The sequence below is a fragment of the Otolemur garnettii genome, unplaced genomic scaffold (genome assembly GCF_000181295.1).
Source record: "Otolemur garnettii isolate 467f Iridium unplaced genomic scaffold, OtoGar3 scaffold00062, whole genome shotgun sequence".
Classification (NCBI taxonomy): domain Eukaryota; kingdom Metazoa; phylum Chordata; class Mammalia; order Primates; family Galagidae; genus Otolemur; species Otolemur garnettii.
This window is the reverse complement of record NW_003852457.1, coordinates 2,469,665-2,491,006: the sequence shown is the minus strand read 5'-3', so window position 1 is coordinate 2,491,006 and position 21,342 is coordinate 2,469,665. Positions and strand designations below refer to the sequence as shown.

Genomic DNA, 21,342 nt, shown 5'->3' with positions numbered 1-21,342 from the left:
GGTAGTGGTGACACTGGTGGTGATGGTGGTGATGGTGGAGGTAGTGGTGACACTGGTGGTGATGGTGGAGGTAGTGGTTACACTGGTGGTGATGGTGGTGATGGTGGAGGTAGTGGTGACACTGGTGGTGATGGTGGTGATTGTGGTGATGATGGTGATGCAGGTGGTGGTGAAAATGAGAGGGAGAATAGGTCTACTCAGATGACTTGCAGTCAAGGCACTGGCTCTGGTATTAACTTGATGTGTGACCTTTGATGAACTCTAGCTATCTTCAGAGCCTCAGTTTCCTTATTTGTAAAATAAGAAGCTACCCAGCTCTCAGGGTTTTGATAAGGATAGATGAAAAGAAATAAGAAATGCCCAATATGGGGGTACAGTGCTGAGCTCACAGGAGCTAATGCTCACATAGCATGTTTATGTGACAATCACCTTTTGGATACACTTTACAAATATCAATTCATTTAATCTTTCCAACAGCCCCACGAGGTGGAGATTATTATTACTATTGTTTGTTTATTTGGAATATCTGAGGGAATTAAAGCACAGGGAGGCAAAATTCCTTGTCCAAGGTCACAGGGCAGGTGGGTAGCAGAGCTGGCATTTGCCCCTATGTGTTCTGACTACCTCTGTGTGGGGCTGGGGGCGAGGGGGTACACCTGGGTTCCTCCTGCTTTTGTACCTTCTCCTGGGTTCAGTGCAGCAGGCCCCTTACCCACGACAGTGCCATGGTTCCCAAAGCCATGGGAACCCCCTTCCTGAAGCCACCTTTTTTTCTATTCATACGCCCTGTCCAGTGGCTCCTAAATACCCCCCACAAGCAAGGAGCTCCCGCCCACTGCGCAGGCCATGCCATGGAATCCTCTTAGAAAGCTATGGCAGGGGGGTCTCTTATGAATCAGCCTGATCATACACATTAGGGCCCATGACCAGCACCAATCCACTGCCCAGAGAAACTCCAGCCCCATGCATGGGCAGGGCAGCCTCAGCATCTTCACCCGCCCCCACCAACAGTCCCTGACCTTGCCCTGAGCTGCCTACTGGCAGGAGAGGGGGGCAGCAGGAACCTTAGATCCCTGCTTGGGCCGTGGCTCCTATGGAGAAGGTGGCATTGGGAGCCAGGCACAGCTCAGGAAGGTAGAGTTTTGGATTCTTTGATGGAGACTTTAAACAAGGCAAGGGCACAACCAAAGGAGCTCCAAGCTGGGAAGTGGGGCTGGGGGCAGGGATCTGCAGAGGAGGCAGCCTTGGCTGGAACCTTCAGGACAGGCCTGCTCCTTCCAGGTCCAGAAGTTACTATGAATGGGTGCCCAGACCTGGAGGACTTGGCAGCTCTGCAGGCTTCAGAGATGCAGATGCCCTGCCATGCTTGTGTGCAGATGTCTCTGTGTGTGCCTTCAGTGTGACACATGGAGGGGTGGTGCCTGCCCCATGTGCCTCTGTGTGACCATGTACGTGAATGCATTTGGCCATTTCACAGAGGGCGTCCTGGCCTTGGAAGACAGTAACAGAGAAAGAAAGTAAGGAGCTTTTGTGTGAGTGGCATGTGGGACACACTCCCACGATGGCTCAGTGAGTCCCTCCCTGCTGGAGCCTTAGGGCCTGCTGCCAGTGACACATTCCCAACAAGGCAAAGGGCCCCAGCCTGGCAAGTGTGAGAGCTCTGACCCATAGGCCCAGTGCTGGGAGGCAAAGCCAGGGCTGCAGGGCTGCTCCCCTGCCTGTAGCTGACCCAGGGCAGCTGACTGTGGGTCTGCCTGTACCCTGCCATCCCCTCCCCGCCACTCCACCCTGGCCCCCTCTCTTTGGTGGGAGATCTCTGTCATACTCTCTGCCTCCTGTATCTCTCTGCCTACGTCTTGCCTGGTATTCAGACCCTTTCTGTCCTTCCTATCCAGTCTGGCCCTGTCCTCTGCTCACACCCACCCCTGCTTTGCTCTGCTGACCCGGTGTCCACCTCTGGCTTGCTCCCTCCTCTCCCAGAGGGGCTCACTCAGCTTCCCTGGGGTGCCCAAACTCACAGCTCCCCACAGCTCTGACCCCCTCAGGTATGAGGGCCAGGGCCTGCCAAGCAGGACTTGGAGGACAGCCCACCTGCCCTCCCAGGGCTCTAACCAGACACCGAGGTCTATGCAGCTCCTGCCCTCCATCTCCTCATTTTACAGAGGAGGCACCTGGGGCTCAGGGGAACAGCCAATCTGGGGGTGCAGGGAAGCTCTATCATGAACTCCCAAAAGCCTGGCAGCTGCAGGTGGCCAGGGAGGGAAGGCTGACAGCTGAGGGAGCTGCGAGGGACAAGAGAGAAAGGCACTTCTTTCTGGAATTAACATCCGACCATGTAGAGCCAGACCAAGATCAGGAGAACGTCTGAATGACCCTGTGGTCCCGTCCTCTCGCTCCAGAGACAAGGAATCAGATGACCATAAAGAGGACCTGCCTCGTGGTGAGACCCACACACACAGCCAGGCTGGGCCCAGACCCCTACCACAGGTGCCACCCCAGCCCCCTTCCAGAACACCAAGCCCAGGGCAACGCCTGCTGAGGGACACAGCTTCACACACTTCCGCAGACACAGGGGTCTGATGGGAAACTTTTCCTGAGAATGACAGCACACGGTTTCTAGTGCTATAAAAGCAAAACCTCCCCTACATTTGACCCAAGTTCACAGCCTTGGGTCCTAATGTCAACAGTTCACGGTAGTCAGACATCTCTTTAGGCTCTTTCCTCTCTACCTCTGTTCTGTTTGCTCCTTAAGGGAGGGGGCCTTGTGCTTTAAGTGTGCAGAATCCACCGTCTTTCCAGACCCAATGTGCTCAACTCTAGGATCCAAACCAAACTCCCAACACCTGCCCTTCAGGGTCTCAGCAGGGCCAGGAGGTGAGAAACTGCAGGGAGCGCCAGAGCAGTGCTGACCACACCAGGTGGCACACACACCCGTGACCTTCTTCTCCCCTGGAGATTCCAACCATGGACTCCCAGGGGCCGAGCAAGCATCTGCCCACACCTAGTCTGCCAGTTAGTCCATCACCTCCAACCCTGAGCTGCTGCAGTATTGGGGACGAGTGGTGGAGACCCCCAGGACCTCACAGGCAGCTTGGCATCTTGGTGGGACAGGTGCCAAGCCAGCCTGCAGGTGAGGAGAGAAAAATAAGCCACTTTCCCTACGTGGACTCTGAGTAGGAGGGGACAGCTGAGGACAGAGAGGTGACAAACTGAAAATCTATCACAGGAATCCAGGGGAGGGCTAACAAGACCCTTCCCTAAGTCCCTGGAGAGATGGGACTTCCCACATGAAAGCAGGACCAGAGAAGGGGAGCGCCTGGCATGAAGAAGGCACAGACAGCCTGAGCTGTTCCCAGCACTGACCCTAAGTTACTCCCCATCTGTGCACAAATCACGTCTCTGCTCAGTGCTCCGAAAACAGAACCAGCTGGAGGCACCCAAAGTGGCCCCCACCACGTGCTGCCTCCTGCTCATGTGATGGTTCTGAGGGAAACGGCACACAAGGCAGGCGCTGTCTATGTTTTATAGTCCCAGCCAGTCTCTGCACTGGCACAGGGCCGGCCCTCAGATACTGTTGTATCCACGACCACTACCTGAGTGAGGCCACAGGGACAGCGGCCACCGTCTCAGGGATGCACCCCCCACACTTGCCCTGTGCCCACCTCGCCTGCATTCGCTTTTGCCACTCAGGGCTCTCCTGGTTTCTCTGTCCCCAAACAGCGATGCATGTCCCACCTGACAGCAAGGTGGATGTGCCACATGAACAGGGCACGCCCCTCTCCTGCCTCAGAGGGCAGCCGGTAGACACGGCGTGTGAAGATGCTGTATACTAAGACATGGCCTGTGTATCCTTCACTGCAAAGTTTAAAATGAAACAACAAACTCTTCAAAGGGTTCCCATTCTACTCGGAAAAAACTCCACATTTTCTCCATGGCCGGGACACCCTCCAGACACAGCCTCTGTCCATGCCGCCCTCCCCCTCTGTCCACGTGCCTGCCTTTACTCAAGAAGTTTCTAGTGGTCCTGCTGAGGCCAGTCCTGACCAGCCCTTCACACAAAGCTTCCTCCAGCTGGAGCACTCTCTCCTTGCCCTTTGCCCCGCTGCATCCTCGTAGGGGTCCCCTGACCCCCTGACCTGAGCACAGCCCTTGAATATGTCCCCGGAGCACTTCTCACAACTCGCAGCTCTAACGGCCCTCCTTCACCATGAGCACCGGCCTCCTCACTGATTTGTCATGAGGGCTGTGGAGTCTCCCACTCACAGTGACATTTCCTGGACCGAGGAGTAACATGGCTGCAGCAAACCTGGAAAGGATTTTCCTTGACCATCCCATGCTTCAGATGAGGAAACTGAGTCAGAGAGCTCACAGGACAGCCTCAAAGACACGAGGGCATCCATCAGAAAAGGGGGGGACAAGTGCCAGCACCAGGCACCACGCCCCACGCTGTTTATATTCCATGCGTCTCATCTTCAGGTAATGGCAGTTTGTTGTACCCACATTACAGACACTGAAACTGAGCCCGCAAGGTTGAGCAGTAGGTACAGAGATGATGAAGGCAACACAGGAATTCCAATCCAGGCCCATCAGCCTCATCATCCAAGTGTTTAAGCATAACATAAACCACAAGTCCTCGGAGTTAACTTTTTTTTCTGTTTTAACTGAGACAAAGTCTCTGTCGCTCTGGGTAGAGTGCCACGGTGTCATAGGTCACAGCATAGCTCACCTCAAACTCTTGGACTCAAGCCATCCTCCTGCCTCAGTCTCCTGAGTAGCCGGGACTACAGGCATCTGCTACCACCCCTGGCTAGTTTTTCTATTTTTAGTAGAGATGGAATCTCGCTCTTGCTCAAGGTGGTCTTGAATGCCTGAGCTCAGCCAATATACCCTTCCCGGCCTCCCAGAGTGCTGAGATTACAGGAGTGAGCCACTGCACCCAGACGAGATGTTTTCAAAGATAAAATAAAATCTTCTCCTAACCCAGATTTTAACAGTCCTCACTGCAGGTTTACCGGCTTCTCATTTCTTTCTTTCTTTGTAGATGCTTAAGGCCGTTTGTGGCTTCCAATCAACAAAACCCTGTGGACCAGGGAGCCCTGGACATCCTGTGCCCAAGACCTGCTGCCCGTCTAATGATGTAATGCATTGCCCAGGCTGGTTACACACATGTACTAGAAAATGAAATAATCTGTTGCTGAGCCAGGGTTGCCACCGAGACATCTCTAACTGCCCCTCGCCGAGAGAGGACTCTCCTGTCAAGTGTATTGGAGACAGGGAGGAAAGTGAAGGGCTGACCCTCGCCTGCGCAGCCCGCCCTCACCCCAGAGCACCCCTTTTCCATGTTGGTGGTGGTTCTGGGGCAAGTGGATTGAAGTCCCTGCAGTCTGTTTGGCCTGAGTCCTGACACACAGTGGTCACCTGAGGCTGAACAGGTGACCTTCCCTTCCTGGGAGGAAATCGGGCACAGGGGACAGTCATGGGGGAGAGAATGCACTCCAGAATGGGCGCTGAGAGGCACTGGGCTCCATGAAGGGGTCTGCTGCCTGTGGCTTTCCGTGACGAGTCTGCTGTCTCTGGGCTCGTGTCAACCCTTCTCTGAAGTGGAGAATGATGATGTACAGATAACGATTTCTCAGTGAATCTGTGCCATGTGCCCATGGGGGAGATCTTGGTGTGCTATTTTCCAGACAAGGAAACTGCAGTTAGGTCTCACGCCCAAATCCACAGAGTTAGTACACAGCAGAGTAACGGTTACAATCACACCTGTAGAATTTCAACAACTCTATTCTTCCAACTTCACTGTGTTTTTCTTGTCCCCCAAAAAGAGAAAATAGAGGGCAATGCCATTCTTGGACCCAGAGTGAGGCTTAAGGTCCTTCTCTGGGCCTGACCCACAGAGGCGGAAGAAGGGACAGGGACTAAGCCCACTCAGACCCCTCACCTATCTTCTAGACCACTGATTTTCAACTGGGGTGCCACGAGAGGATCTTAAGTGTGCCTCAAAGATTTTTTTAAAGATATTTAATTAAATTATTTTCCAAAGAAGTTCTAAGTACTGTAAGCATACTCCTTTTTTACTCTTTTTTTTTTCTTGATCAACATAATTTAAATGTGCCACAGAAGTTTAGCTGCAGATTCAAGTGTGCTGTAAGCCAAAAAGTTGAAACACACTGGTGTAGACCACACTCCAGAACTGGAGCCCTGAGCTTCCCTGCACAGCGGCCTGAACCTGCTTCTAAAGGTTCAGCTTCACTGTCAGTCTATTCTCCAGAGAGTGGGCTGAGTCACTCCTAGGGTCCCCTGGGCCCAGGGGAGTCTAGGAGGCAGGTATCTGCGCTTGTGGACGGAGCTTGCTCCTTACGTCAGGGTGTTCCCACACATGCCCACAATGCCGTCCCTGGGGTGAGACCAAGCAGCAGCTGTGAGGAGGAGGCACCAGCTGCAGGTCGGGGGTCGGGGCTTGGACCGCCATATCCTTCCACATCACTTTCAAGCAGTGGTTCCCAACCTATGGGTCGCAACCCCTTTGGGGGTCTCCTGCATGTCAGATATTTACATTGTGATTCATAACAGTAGCAAAATTACAGTTCTGAAGTAGCAATGAAAATAACTGTATGGTTGGGGGTCACCACAACAGGAGGAACTGTATTAAAGGGTCGCGGCATCAGGAAGGTCGAGAACCACTGCTTTGAGGAGTCCGGGGACTCTGAGTTCAAACCTGCCTCCCACGTGTCACACAGGTGTGTTCATCAAGCAAGGAAGAGGACACACTTTCTAGGCCCCTTTACACTTGCCTCTCAGTTACAGATAGCAGCACAGGCAGTTTGCAGGCCTCCTGTGCCCCCCGCCCCCTGCCCCGGGCCACTCACGGTGAGGGCGGATCAGCGAGTGCAGCATGGTCTGGCCCAGCTTGCTCAGCCCAGACGCACAGAGGCCATGGCAAAGGTGCTTGGCCGCACACTATGGCCTCACATCGACCAGCTCAGCCCTTCCCAGCCCAGGAGCGTGTCACTCCGGCCCAATCTGAGCACAAGGCAGGAAGAGTCTCTGTGTTCCTGGTTTTGGGGTCCAAGACAGAAGATGTCGGCAACAGAAAACACACACACTGGCAGGTGCTGAGGGGTCCCGGGACTTACCCCATGAGAGGCCCAGAGCAGCCTGCCCTCCAGACTCCCACAGGGCAGCACCAGAGCTGCTCTAATCAGCTCCCCTTCCTTGGCCATTCACTCTCACCCCTGTCGTTAGATTGATGTCAGTAAGAACCTTATATAAATAAACCAGCAGACATCCTGTCTGTGTGTCGGAAACCACATCAAGCAAAATTGACTGGTCTGATTTCCAGAAAATGGGAGTCGGTACTTACTACACAAGAGCCCACAGACACTCACAAAGCACACGCAGATTTTTAGTGAAGCTATTTTTTTTTTTCAGGAGACTGTTCTGGGGTGAGGGACAGAAGGAAGGGGTCTTTATTACTTGAACAGCCCTTTCCAGGCTTATTGGTGTGTGTGTGTGCGTGTGTGCGCTCATGTAGGTCAGCCTCTGTGTATGTGTAAATGCGGGGTGCGTGCAGGGCGTGTGTGAGCACTGGTGCCTGTGAGGCAGCGCGCTGTGTATCTGTGAGTGTGTCCACATGGCTAAGTGTGGGCATTTGTGCATGTGTTTGTGTGTGGATAAATTCAAAGAAGCCAGAGTCAATGTAATCAAAGGGATGAGACCAGACCAATACTTCACTGTAAACAAGTCACTACAACACACAGGCTTGACACTTGTCCTCCCTCAAATCTTCCGTAAGTGTGAGGTTGCATCGGAAACATTGCAATTAGTCGACCACATCTTCTGAAAAGCTCTGAGACATAAGGTGACCCTGGGTCCCCACCCACTGCCTGACAAGCGTAAGACAAGTTCAGCCAAGACGGGGTTAGCTGCAGGGCGTCAGAGCTGCTCAGAAATGCAGAATTTCACCATGACTTTAATTATATACATGTATATTTATAAAGAGACATACTTATATAGAGAGTGTCCATATATACATACTTTCTGCAACTGCCAATTTGGTGGCAGCCACTATACTTTATCCCTTTATCAACTCAAAACTAAAACCACCATGTGAAATGCACGGTCAGACCTCCAGGAGTTGGCACACTTGGGCACAGCATGACCACAGTAAGTGAGATCCTCACACCTGTGTGGGCACAGTCTGCTCTTTACTGGGGATGGTGCCAAGGACAGAGTGACATGGTGGGCACAAGTCCCCATAGCTGAGCCATAGCAAGCGGCATGTGCAAATCTTACCTGACTTCCAACCCTATCTAGTCTCACAGACGCACTAATCCACATCCAAGAGTAGGGGGTATAAGGAGCATAAGAAGGTGTCAAGAACACAAGAGCAACCCTTAAAATGACAAGCCAGGAAAGCTGTTATTTGGGGGGCGGCTGGTCATGCATGATGCCACCTGAAGCACAGAAGGGAAGGACCAAGGAGGCTTCTACAATGGAGCCCACCTCCACTCACCAATGAGGAAACTGAGGCCCCGCACACATGTCCCAGGGGCCCTCACGAGTAGCAGCAACTAGATTCTGAGTCATCACATCAGAACACAGAATCAGGAGACAGCAAACTTCTACAGAAAGGGCCAGACAGTAAATACCTCAGCCCTTGGTCCACGTGGCCTCCATTGCAACTACTCAACTTGACATTCCAGTGTGAAAGGAGCCACCAAAGACAATGTGGAAATTCCCATAAAACTTAATTTACAGAAAACTGATGGCAGGCTGGGTCTGTCCTGTGAGCTGTCATTGGTGGTCTGACACATCAGGTCACAGGAGTTCTTCCTTCCTGAACGGACAGTTCCCTGCAGCGAAGTCCCGACAGAGGAGTTTCTAGGCTCCTCCTGACTCACTTCCCGGGACAAGCAGCTCAGACCCTCAACCCTCTGACACCAGCCTGGTGGTCTTTGCAACACTGGTAACAAGAGTTAATGTGCCAGGGCACCAGCCACAAATGGGGCATTCATGTGCCTGTGTCCTCTGTTCTGGAAATCAAGGAGTAGCAGTGTTGTCTTCACTATAGGGAAAATTAAAGTTCGAGAGAATAATCCGTCAAAATAAACAGAGAAGCTTGGATTAGAGCAAACTTTTAGGCCCAAGTCCACCGGCTGAGCCAATGCCATCAAGACCCAGGCCTCGAGGGAGAGAAGGCAGGGTTCCAGGCCCAGTCGGCCCTGCCTTCACACCTGGGCCCTCCCAGGCCTACCAGCAGTATGCCCAGATGCACAATTTCAGATAAGGGATGCAATTAAAAAAATACATACACAAGCTTCTTTGGGGATAATAAAAAAGTTCAGAAACGCTGCCCTTAAGTAAAAGGTACTTATTCAGTCACTTACTGGCGTCATATATAGATATGTAAACACTCATATGTAAGTGAATAAAGTGTGCGTGTGTGTGTGTAAATGTGCACAGTATGGGTGTGTGCTCAGGGCCATCATCATACAAGCACCTTCCAGCACCAGCACGCTAGGTCCTCATGTTCCCTGCAAGGTGCGCTGAGTAATTCCCAGACACTAGAAACCCACCTGCAGGAAAAGTCACAGGCATGGAAAGCGCTCAGTAGAAGAGGTTCCCACACTGCACTGTCATAATAAACCATCGCCTAGAAGCAAAATGAAGGATAAATTGGGAATGACAGAGCGATGGTGGTGCAGGGTCTCACAGCCAGACGAGATACATCTGTCTTAGAGAAGGTGCGAGGGGGCACAGCTGCTCTGTGATGAGCCCAAGGCATAAGCATTTGTGTTGAACAGGCTGCTGTGGCTCTAATAATGAGTTACACAGTTTTAGGCAGAGACAGGAGGCAGGCACAGACAGTAACCAAGGGGTTCCCGGGGTCATCTCCAGGCTTGGGTCTCACTGTGCATCAGGCACAGACAGTAACCAAGGGATTCCCGGGGTCATCTCCAGGCTTGGGTCTCACTGTGAAGAGTCAAGACAGTATTTTTCTTCCCTGAGGCACACAAATTAAAAATAAATGATGAGTGGGTTTTAGTTTTCCATCATTTTCAATAATTTTCACCTAAAATTTCACAGCATATAATTGGAATTAAATAATTCAATTACCATTTCCTCTGGGTGACCTCAATCATAGTAAGTTCTCCCAAGAGGAACTCCCAGCGACCTTTAAGGAAGAAGGGCCCAGAAGGAATTGGTTCTGGAAGCTGACGTGGTCCCAAGTGCCAAGCCACAGGCATTGACGTGGCAGCTCCCAACCCACAGCTGCCGCTGCTGCCTGCTCCCCCCCAGGTCTGTGGGTCCACCCAGAGGGAGCAGCAGGGCGGGTCACTGTGTGGTCACATACATGCCCCCAGATGTGTGTGTCCCTGTATGTGTGTGTGGTGTGTCTGTGTGGCATGTGTGTGCAGTGTGTGTACATGGGGTGTATGGTGTGTGATGTATACTGACATGGCAAGTGATGTGTATACGTGTGTGTGACGTGTGTGCATGTGGGATGTGATGTGCGCCCGTGTGTGGTAAGTGTGAAATGCATGTGTGGTGTGTATGCTGTGCGTGCACACGGAGGTGTGAGTGTGCTGTGCGTGCACACGGAGGTGTGTGCATCCTGAGTTGACCGTGAAGCCTCCAGCCAGGCAGAGGGATGTGGGGACAGAGCAAGAGTGTAGTCAGGAAGGCATGGCCCCAGGGGACAATGCCACCAGCAGGCTGTACCTCTTTTATGGCTTTACAAGACTCTCTTTAGAGGGAAAGGATGCCTAAGAATTTCCCAGTCCACACACGCCACCCAGAGCAGCCAGCCTGCAAGCCCTCCCCCAGGGCCTTCTGGGCTGTGTCCTCAAAGGGGAAGATGATTGCAGGGACCAGTGTGGACTCTGCTTCTGGCTGACCCAGGATCCTGGCCTAACTGTGTGAGCCGGGGAGAGAAAGCCACAGAGCCAAGCTCAAGTCCTGCCTCCTACAAATGGGACAGCTACACACCCCCACTGAGCATGCTCCCTCGTGGCTCATCTCCCCGCCCCAACCTGGACTTGGGGCCCTTTGCCTTCACTGTTCACTGGGCCTGGAACTCTCAGCCTATGAATTGTGGCTTACAAGGCTGTTTCTGGCCATTCTAAGTACAAGGATCTTGCTCTACTCAGAGGCCTTCCACTCACCTCCCAGGCTGAGCTGCCCAGGTCACGTGCCTGGCTGACCCTTGGTGCACTCACCACTGTAGGCAATGAGCTTGCCCACTGCCTGACTGCCTTTATTTCCTTTCTGGCAAGCGTCACCCTAAAAGTAGTGTCATGTATGTCCTGTAGCCCTCCTGCTTCAGAAAATGCCTGGCATATAACAGGGCGCAATAAATACACACGGAAAAAATAACCCAGTAATATATAGCAAGAGTATATAAAAACAACCCTTGTTGCTAGATGTCATCTATAAATGTTTATTTAGTCCCTCCCAATTACATGAATAAGTTGTGTGATTTACTTTTTACTTCTCATTACAAAAGTGCAAAATGGATTTTTCAGTGACCTAGTAATTGGCCTATTTGAAAAGTGGAGCATTCAGTGGTCAAAACTCTCATCAGAACAGCAACGTAGCAGGCTGTGAACACAAGGGGAGAGAGATTAGGGGAAGGCCAGGAGCCAGGACGGAGAAAAGCACCCTGAGGCCTGGGCCAGGCTCCTTCTCTCCCCCAGTCTTGACCAACATCCCAGCCCAAATGCCCAAAAGCTAAACGACAGGATTCACCAAAGGGCTCCCTTCCTGTGGGGACAGGGAGAAGGGACCACCATAGAGTATCCCCAAAATAGAAGTAGGTGGAGGCCTCAGCTGCGGCCAGCATTCCACAGACTCACTCACAGTGGCCCGATAAGCTAAATAAAGTTTTTCTGTGGGCAGCACAGTGCCTGGGGTGGAGAAAGCGCTTAATTACAGCTGATGCTCTGGGCTGAGCCCCATCCGCAGCCTCCGCCCCACACTGCAGGAAGCTGAGGCTGAGATTGAGTCCCCTGGGGACCTCTGTCAGGCCACAGGGAAGCAAGAGCCGACACCCTGACATGCCCAAGGCCAAGGGGACACTGAGCCACCAGTCCTAGGGCAGACCTTAGGGGAGGCCACTGCGGAGGTCACAGAGGGCATGATGCCTGAAATGCGTCTCTAATAATACCATGTCCCGTGCGGCTGCCATGCTAACAAATCTGCATTATCCCCTCATTTATAAAAGCAGATAATGATTTCTTCACATTAGCTTCAGTCATTGACATGATGACAGCCCCAGTCCCCAAAGCTAAAAGACAGGATTAGGTTATTGTGAGCCAGGCCTCTGCTAGGCACTCCACAGGGAGGGCTCCGTAATGGAGCACAGGTGGACACACATGTCCTGTACCCTCCATGCTGGGGCACAGGCCAGGTGAGGGAAAGGATTCACATGCTCAGGCAGCAGATCCTGGCTGAGGGAACAGTCCAGCACCTGTCCTCTGGACCCCTGGAAAGGAAACTTAGCACTTCTCCCCACTTCGTGTCTCAGTGTCACCAGTTATAAAATATGAAGAACCAGAAAATGCGCTTAGAGGGGCTAACCAGTGAGAGTGCAATGAAATGATGGATTTGACGATATTTCCTAAATATCAAAATTTCCCAGTAAGGACTCAGGACCTGGTGTCAAGAGCACCCAGGAGAAACTCCCACTCTGCGGCTTGCCGGCTGGGCCCTCTCTGGGCATCAGCTCAAGTTCTCTAATCCTCTGAGTTCACCTCAATGATGAATTAGAAGCCTCACTGTGCAAGTTCCAACCTTGGAGTGCTGCACACACTGACCCTGATGTGTGTAAGTACGCAGCCAGAAGTGTGTGAGATGCTGATAAACTACTAGCACGACTTATCCTATTTGAAGTCATGACTTAGGTGGCAAAATTCTAACACAGCTTGTAGAACAATATGGAAGGAAAAATTCCTGGGGTCCTGAGAAGCAGAGGATGGGACAGGCTCACAGGTGGCCCAGGAACACTTGGAAGGGGCTTCTGCAATGGCCACCGTAAGAGAAACTCAGCCCAACCCCAGACCTGTTCCTGTTTCCAGCCACACCCTTCCCTGCTCACTGGGTCACTCTCAGCTGGGCTTCCAGACCAGGTCAGCTTCTGCTCACAGTCCCCAGCCCTGGGCGCTGACCCCTCACTCTCTATGCCTTGGCCCTGGACCCAGGTTCCCGTCTAAAGGTAGCCGCGGGGAGCCTGCTGCCCTCACATTTGTCCTTCCTCCTTCCTGTGGCCAAAGTAGATGGGAAGTGCATGGATTTGGGAAGCAACCAGAGTTGAGTTTTTCATGGCCAGCTCCACACCACAGGAGAAGGAGAGGAGGAAGGAGAGGGGAGAAAGAAGAGGGGGAGGGGCTGTTATCCAGCAAGCTCACTGCTCATGTTATTGGGGCTCTACTATATGTGACGGGGGGCATAGAAATGATGTTTATTTAAGATTCACGAGAAAGCTAAGATTCATGGAAATCAGGCAATGTGCCAAAAATTATGCAGATAATAACGGGTCCAAGGACCAAGAACTTGAGATTCAATAGCCCCACCCACCGCAGCCTCAGCCAGATGCACCTGCAGCTGCCATTTTACCTTGAGGGAAGCAACAGGCAAACAAAAATGGGAACCACATACGTAATGTTACGTTTTCATTAAAAAAAAAATAAAGCCCACAGGAGAAATTTTATACTATGTTGTATTTAACACTAATTTTCTAAATTATCATTTCAATATAAAAATATTCATGACATGTTTCATTTTCTTTTCCAGATTTTCTACAAAATTTCTTATTATATTTTCTACTAAGATTCCAGTGTGTATATCACACGGTGGTACTTCTCACTGTGGTCCAGCCCAATTTCCAGGGCTCAACAGCCACACCTGTTGGACAGTACAGGCTGGAACGTCTGTGTCCTCCCATGTAAAATGTCAGTGTCAACGCCACCTCACAGGGCTGGATGGGGACAGAGTGGGACAATGCAACGCCGAGTACTGTCAACATCTGGTGCCAGCAGACAGCAGACTCCCTCCATCCCGGCCATCCGGACTAGGGTCCAGTCGGGGCCCTTCTCCTCCCCATCTGTCTCACCCTAGGAGAAGGTTTGCCTTTACACACAGAGTCTCGCTGTGGTGCCCAGGCAGGTCTAGAACTCCTGGCCTCAAGTGGTCCTTCTGCCTCAGCCTCCCACTCAAGTAGCTGGGACTACTGATGTGCACCACCATATGCCACTGGAGGGGATATTTTGGGCATGATTCAGCCTATTCTAGCCAAACTGCCTTATCTAGACCAGCAGCAAACGTGAAAATCTAACCGTTTGTCTCTCCTCACCAAAATATGCACACATTACAAATTTTAGTTACTGTTGGAGACGATTTCAGATTTGCTGCAGTTGTGGGGGTGAAACAGATTGATGCACAGTGTTCCTAACGTACACATCACCAGAGCAAGCACAGAATCAGTCGTCAGGCCACTGCCTTTGACAGCCTTCAAACAACAACATGGAGGAATTCATAGTTCTAGGCTCTGTTCTGGACACGGAGGTACCACAGGGAACAGACTTGTGAAGCCATAACCTAGTGGTGAAGGCAGACACACAAGACACATGAACCAATATACCAATAAAATTACACACTCAGTTGTGTAATTGGCTGCCACATTCCTGCCACACCAAGCAGACAAGAGTTTCTTAAGGACAAAAAGAATGCCAGACCCTGGGCACCAGAGGGGTCACCTGGTGTGTGTTTGTCAGATGAAGGAATGAATGAGCCCACTGATTGACTGAGTGATCAAATTGATTGAAGGTTTGATGCAATGCATGGTTGTTGAGTGAAGGAATGGGTTAGAGCCAATCTAATGGCTGCTATACTATATAATTGTTGAATGCCTGAAAGAAAAATCAAATGGGTTGGAGCAAACTGAATTATCAGCCTATTAAAAAATATGATAGTGTCAGTCTATGATTTTCCAGATCATCCATCTGAAGCCCCTCTTCAGAAGGGCTCCCCAGGAATCTTCTACATACAAAGAGGTTTCCGGTGTTTGAATTTTGTGATGCTCCTTGATTAATCTTCACTGGCTGTTGTCTAATAGGCTCCTGTTAGCTCTTCTATTTTGTTTGCTTTGTTTCTAACTGAGGCCCTTGTGAAGCCATTTCATCTTGGTTGTCAGCAGAATAGACAAGGCCCGCTTCATCTCACAGCTGTACTTATAAAACCTGATTCCTTCAGAGGACTGAGTGGTAACTTAACTCTTGCTTCTTTTTTAGGCATTTGGAGAAGCCTGGCTGTAGAGAGTCTGGGTTTTTCTTGATGCTGTCACCATGGACGCATGTGCGGACTGGGGTGGCTGGCACTGGTTTCCCTTTATCTTGGTAACACTCCCCCCGCCCCAGTTTCCCTTGAGGGAGTTGAGGCGGTAACTAACTCCTGTCCCAAACATTACACAAGGTCACATGGTTTAGGCCCAGTGTACTCAACCATTTCCACTCCCAGGCCACTGACTGGGCTAGGAATAGTCCCTGACCTGCCCTGTCCAATCAGACTGAGGCCCAGGACTGCTGGGTGACAGTCTCTCCCTGGACAGTGTGCACACCAGTTCTGAGACTCACTGAGTCTTGCATTAGCATCCCCAGGTGTCCCCGGCAAGACCTCTCTCTCCTTCTCTGCTCTGCTCCCTGCCCTGCTGGCTACTGTGAATCAGGAGGCCCCTTTGCTGGCTGGTATGAGATGGGGTCAGGCTAATGGGAAGTGATGGCCACAGAGGAGAAGGGGGTGGGAAGGGGCTTGCCCAGGAGACTCTCACTGCACCTTTATTCAAGTTCACCCTCACTGTATCACATTCCTGTCTTACGCATCCTGCCTTCTGGACTATGAGCCCCTGAAAGGCAGGATGTATCTTCTCTTTTATTATAACCTAGAAACTGGCATAAAGCCACACAAAAAGTAGATACCCAGTTAGTATCTGATGAATAAATAAGTGGAGATTAAAAGAGTCAACACAGAGACAAGAGCCCTGTCACAGTACAAAAGCCCTGAGCTGTCCTGGTCCTGGAAAGGGCTCAGCTGGTCCTGAGTTATCCCAGCCCTGGAAACCGCTCAGTTGTGCTCTCCCCAGCCTGAAGCCGGGTCCATTCCCTGGACCGGACTGGACCCTGCTGAGTCATAGGCAGCTACCCCCAACCACCCGCCGCTCACCACTGCCTGAGCCTCTGAGGCAGTGTTTTTCAACCTTTTCATCTCAGGACACACTTGAACCTACAGTTAAACTTCCCTGGCACACTTAAATTATGCTGATCAAAAAAGAGTAAGAAAAAGAATAAGGTTACTGTGCTTTGAAGTTCTTTCAAAAATAATTTAATTAATGGTCTTTAAAATTTTTTGCAGCCCGCCCAAGATTCTCTCAGGGCACACTGGTTGAAAATCTCTACCCGAAGTCCTTCCCCTCCCTGGCAGAGGTGTCACCCTGGGAGCAGCTCGGTGCCCAGCAGTAACAAGCATGACAAGAGGCTGAGACTCTGCTCCCAGCCCCAGCCTGCCTCAAAGCACAGCCCCTTCTGGTCCTGGAGGGGAAAGTTACTTGCCAATGCTAATCCTTTTGTGACCCAAGAAGGACAAATGCCACCTCAATCCAATGGGCAGATGCAGAGATGGAGTCATGAGAAAGTGACTTCCTCCTTCCCATCCTGGACAGAGGGCTGTCCTCAGAATGACCCCACTAGGACCCTGGAGGTCAGACTTCCAGGTCAGAGCCCTCTGCCTCCCTCCCCCCTCCCCAGGCATAATCAACAAATTCCAGGCAAATAAGAGACTGAGGGTTATCTCAGAGGGGACCAGGTCACAGGACTGGCCTCAGGGATAGACAGCGGCTGACCATCTCTAAATGACTGACTTTATGTGCCGGTCTCATGCATGATCTCTCATCATAACCCCACGGAGATCCTACTGCCGGCCAGACTCTTCCAAGGGGCTTTGTGTGTACAGGCTCTAATTTCAACAGCTCTGGGCAGCGTGGAGATGTTCTCCTCCCAGAGACACAGATCAGAGACTGAGATGTGGAGCAGCAAGGATCTCAGCGGCAGGGTGGGGATTCAGAAGCAGCCCTCCTTAGTCACCAAGCCCAAACCCCTTCTCCCTCTACCTCCTACCCCTGCCTCAGGAAGGGAGAAGACAGGCACGGCCCACCAGAAGTGGGCGGGCTACTAGGTTCTCTGCGGAGGTGAATCAGGAAGGGGGGACAGTGGCCTCTACCCCTGCCACCTGCTGGCCTCCCCTGCCCTGCCCCATTGGCAGCCGGGCAGCTGCCCCCTGGCACTCACTCTCACACAGGCGCCGCCTCAGCTTGCCGCAGATCTTGTCTATGGCGTTGAAGTCAGACACGTGAAAGACGTGGGCGGACTTGGGCTCCGAGGCGATCTCGTCCAGCTCCTCCTTCAGCGCTGCGCCCACGCCCACGGCGAATAGGCGGATGCCTGCACGATGGGCGGCGGCCGCAGCGTCCAGCACCAGGTCCTGGCTGCGGCCATCGGTCAGGAGGATGGCCACCTGCTTGAAGGCACGGTCCCCGGGGCGGCCGCCGGCCCGCGCAGAGAAGCTGCGGGCGGTGATGTAGCGCAGCGCGTCGCCCGTGTTGGTGTTCCCGCCATGGTAGGTGATGCGCCGCGCGGCCGCCTTGACCTCCTCGCGCGAACCGAAGTGGCCCAGCTCGAAGGCCGTGGTGGGCTGGTCGCTGTAGCGCACAACCCCCACGCGGGTGCGGTCGGGGCCCACCTCAAAGGTGTCCACTAGGTTGGCCACCCACTGCCGCACCTTCTCAAAGTCCTCCTTGCCCACGCTGGAGGAGGTGTCCAAGAGGAAGACCAGATCGTAATGGACAGTTTTGCAACCTGCAGGGGAGAGAGGAGGAGTGGGTAGGACACGTAGGCAAAGGGGGACTGCCCTAGGGCTTGAAGGCTGGTCACAGGGTCCTGCCCTGCCTCCCACTGCCTGGGGCGTTAGGCTGCCCGAACCATCTGAGCCTCAGTTTCCCAGGCTTCACATGGTAACAACAGTGAGTTTTGCCCTGGATGGCTGAGAGGTTCAGCTGGCAGCTATCATATTACAGTAAAATGACCCCCACAGTCCAAGACACTGCCCATCAGTCTCTCCACTTTCATTTCGATTCAAACATGACTTCATTTTTTGTTTCATTATTTTTAAACCTACTACAAATAATGCATGCTCGCTTCAGAAAAGGCAACCAGAAGATGTTTTTAATGTTCATATTCCCATCTACTCAGAGGTAAACACTGTCTCTCTCTAGTTATTGATGGAAGTGGGACTGTACCAGCCAGTGATATATGCACTGATTCCCTGCATCAGTGACAAGCTAGAAACCCATTTCCAGCTAGATATTGCAAGTGACCATGACCACAGGTGACCACAGCTGCAGGGTCCTCTGCACGGAGGAACATAATGGACTTAGCCAGTGCCCCGGTTGAATAAACAGTTTACAGTATTTTACCATTAAAAATCACTTTAAATATGTCACATTCATTCATTTTGAATATAAAATGTGCCATATAGATGATCTATATGCTTTATGAATATAATTACATTACTTATATTTGTTTAAATATAAATTTTATTTACACTATATGATGTTTCTGATTAAACCAAATATGGCACCACATGACTAATGTCTCATCCTCCCAGCCATCCTGTGCATGGAGCTACTTGTCCGTTATAGTTAGATAACATGAGCCAAAGTGTTTTCCCAACTCCAAAGTGCTATGCAAACATACAAGGGAACCAGCAGGAAGCTCAGTCTTGCTGCTTCCAGAACATCAATGGTAGCAGCTGCCTAGGCCCCCAGGGACACGCAGCACAAATATTTGGCTAATAAAACCAAAAAAGAACCCCACCAAACAAACAAAAAAAACCCACTTTGCTAAAATATCAGATGGAAAAGTAAATAGGACTGGTGGTGCCCAAGGTGCACGTGAGTTTGAGCAGAATGCATTTGTCTACTCAGCAAGTGGCCTGAGAAATGTCATACTTTTTTCCAGGGCTTTAAAGCTCCACCAATTTCACACTTAGTGATTTATCCCAAGTAAATAATCAGATCAATAGAGGGGGGATATATAGGGAAGTTTATGTCTACATTCACCTAGGTAAAATTACTTAAAGCGAAGATCCATTATGTATTCACAGAGTGCAAGACGAGACAGCCTTGAACTTGATTGCTGTAAATATGTATCCATATTTACCAACATGGATACATTTTTCCAATACAGTGTTGGGTGTAAAACTATTTATAAAACATTATGTATAATAAGATAGAATGTCAGTAAAGAAGGCCAGTGCTCCCCTATGTGTCTGTGTGTGTAATTATATATGCATGAGAGAAACCACCGGGGAAATACTGCTTACCTTGGCAGGCAGAATTCAGAGTGGCTCTTACTATTTTGTTTTCTGCTTTTATATTTACACGCAATACATTAAGTTAAAAAATAAAAACACTAAAGCTATATGTACGTCAGTATCTGGCCTAAGCCAATTCCACTCTTGAATGCTCCACACCTACCTTTCTCTCTCGTTTTCTTTTCCTTTTGTCTTTTCTTTCTTTCTTTCTTTCTTTTTTTTTTTGAAACAGTCTCACTCTGTTGCCCTGAGTAGAGGGCACTGGCATCATAGTTTACAGCAACCTTAAACTCTAAGGCTCAAGTGATCCTCTTGCTCAAGCTTCCCGCATAGCTGCCCACCACCATGGCCGGCTGATTTTTCTATTCCCAGTAGAGATGGGGTCTCACTCTTACTCAGGCTGGTCTCGAACTCCTGAGCTCAAGCAATCTACCCATCTCGGCCTTCCAGAGTGCTAGGATTACAGGCGTGAGCCACCATACCAAACCCCTTTCCCTCTAGTTGTCAAAATCCAAGCTACAATCTGCATTCCGGCACTGAGTGACATGGCAGCCTTAGCAGGACTGACTCCCTAACGGGATTAGAGCTTTTGGAGTGTTTCCCCAGATGTGTGGACTCACAGATAACTCCTGGAGAGCTTTTCTCCTTGACACAAAAGGCCATTCTTTTGTCCTTGGGAAGGTAACGCCCCAGCCTGTTCAGGATCATGCCACTGACGGCCACTGCGGGCTGTAATCCTAAAGCAAATTTGTTTTAAGGCTAAAGAAGCTACATTTGCTCAGGAAGCCTCACCCAGAGGCCCTCTTGAGCCTGCGCACATTTTCTCCCCGAGGCCAGGGAACAGGCTGGGTTGGAATATGACATGGACAGAAAGGACTGGCCAGGGCTCTGGTGAAGGAGAGGGCCCTGCCACTCCTGGTGGTAACTGCTTCCCTCTGGCACCACTGTCCAGTCCATGAAATGCGGGCATGGAGAAAACGGCTAGGACTTGTCCACTTGCAAATTTGATAATCCTGGGCATCAATTGTGCACTTGAGGTTGGTTTGATGGACACAGAAATCTCATGTTCCTCTTGTTTAAAACAGATGTCCACACTTATTCCAGCTAGCTGCCTTCGGGAGGCTCAGGCAGAAAAGAAACAGATAGAAAAACTTTGCAAAAATCTCTTAAAAAATGGTGTCTTTTTTTTTTTTTTTTTTTTTTTGAGACCCAGGGAGTAAAGCTTTAGGCATCATTTCCAGTGTTTAGCCCTGACCACTGCCTTCCCCCAGCAGGGTCCCCCGCACAGGAGAGCAAAGCCATCCTTCAGGTCTCAACCCTGCCCACCCGGGCCTTCCCAGGAAATACCCCTGACCCTGGTCACTGTCCCGGAACGCTTCTCTGGCTGAACCCCACTGTGTCCATTTCTCCCCAGAATGTGTCCTAAAGCCTTCACAGAGAAGGATAAGACAACCAGGTCCCAACCATGCCCTGTCCCTAGCCCCAAACCCTGCATAGACTTGCTAATCAAGTCAGCCTCAGTGCACATTATCTGAGGGGGACGTGTGGCAAGGTGGCTCCGTGTCATTCTCCCTCTCACTATTGCACTCACATACACCCCCACAAGGACTATCACACATATCCACACACACGCCTTCACACTCACAATCACACACACAGTCACACACTCATATCCACAATGGCATGGTCACACATGTCCACACACACTCTTTCACACTCACAGTCACACACACCCACAATGATACGGTCACACATGTCCATACACACACCGTCATACTCATAGTCACACTCACAGTCACACAGTCACATCCACAATGACACGGTCACACATGTCCACACACATGCCCTCACAAACTTACATCCACAATGACACAGTCACATATACCCACACACATGCCCTCACATTCTCTCACAGTCACA

At 51.0% G+C, this 21,342-nt stretch overlaps 1 protein-coding gene across 1 annotated transcript in view; it reads right to left on the bottom strand.

Moving 5' to 3' along the window:
* The window catches only part of COL22A1 (collagen type XXII alpha 1 chain), a 249,321-nt gene that overhangs the window by 227,010 nt on the left and 969 nt on the right, over positions 1–21,342 (bottom strand). Inside the window, exon 2 of the mRNA XM_023514966.1 lies at positions 17,340–17,906. Coding sequence (XP_023370734.1) covers positions 17,340–17,906 — 567 coding nt within the window. The remainder of the gene's footprint in view (positions 1–17,339; positions 17,907–21,342) is intronic.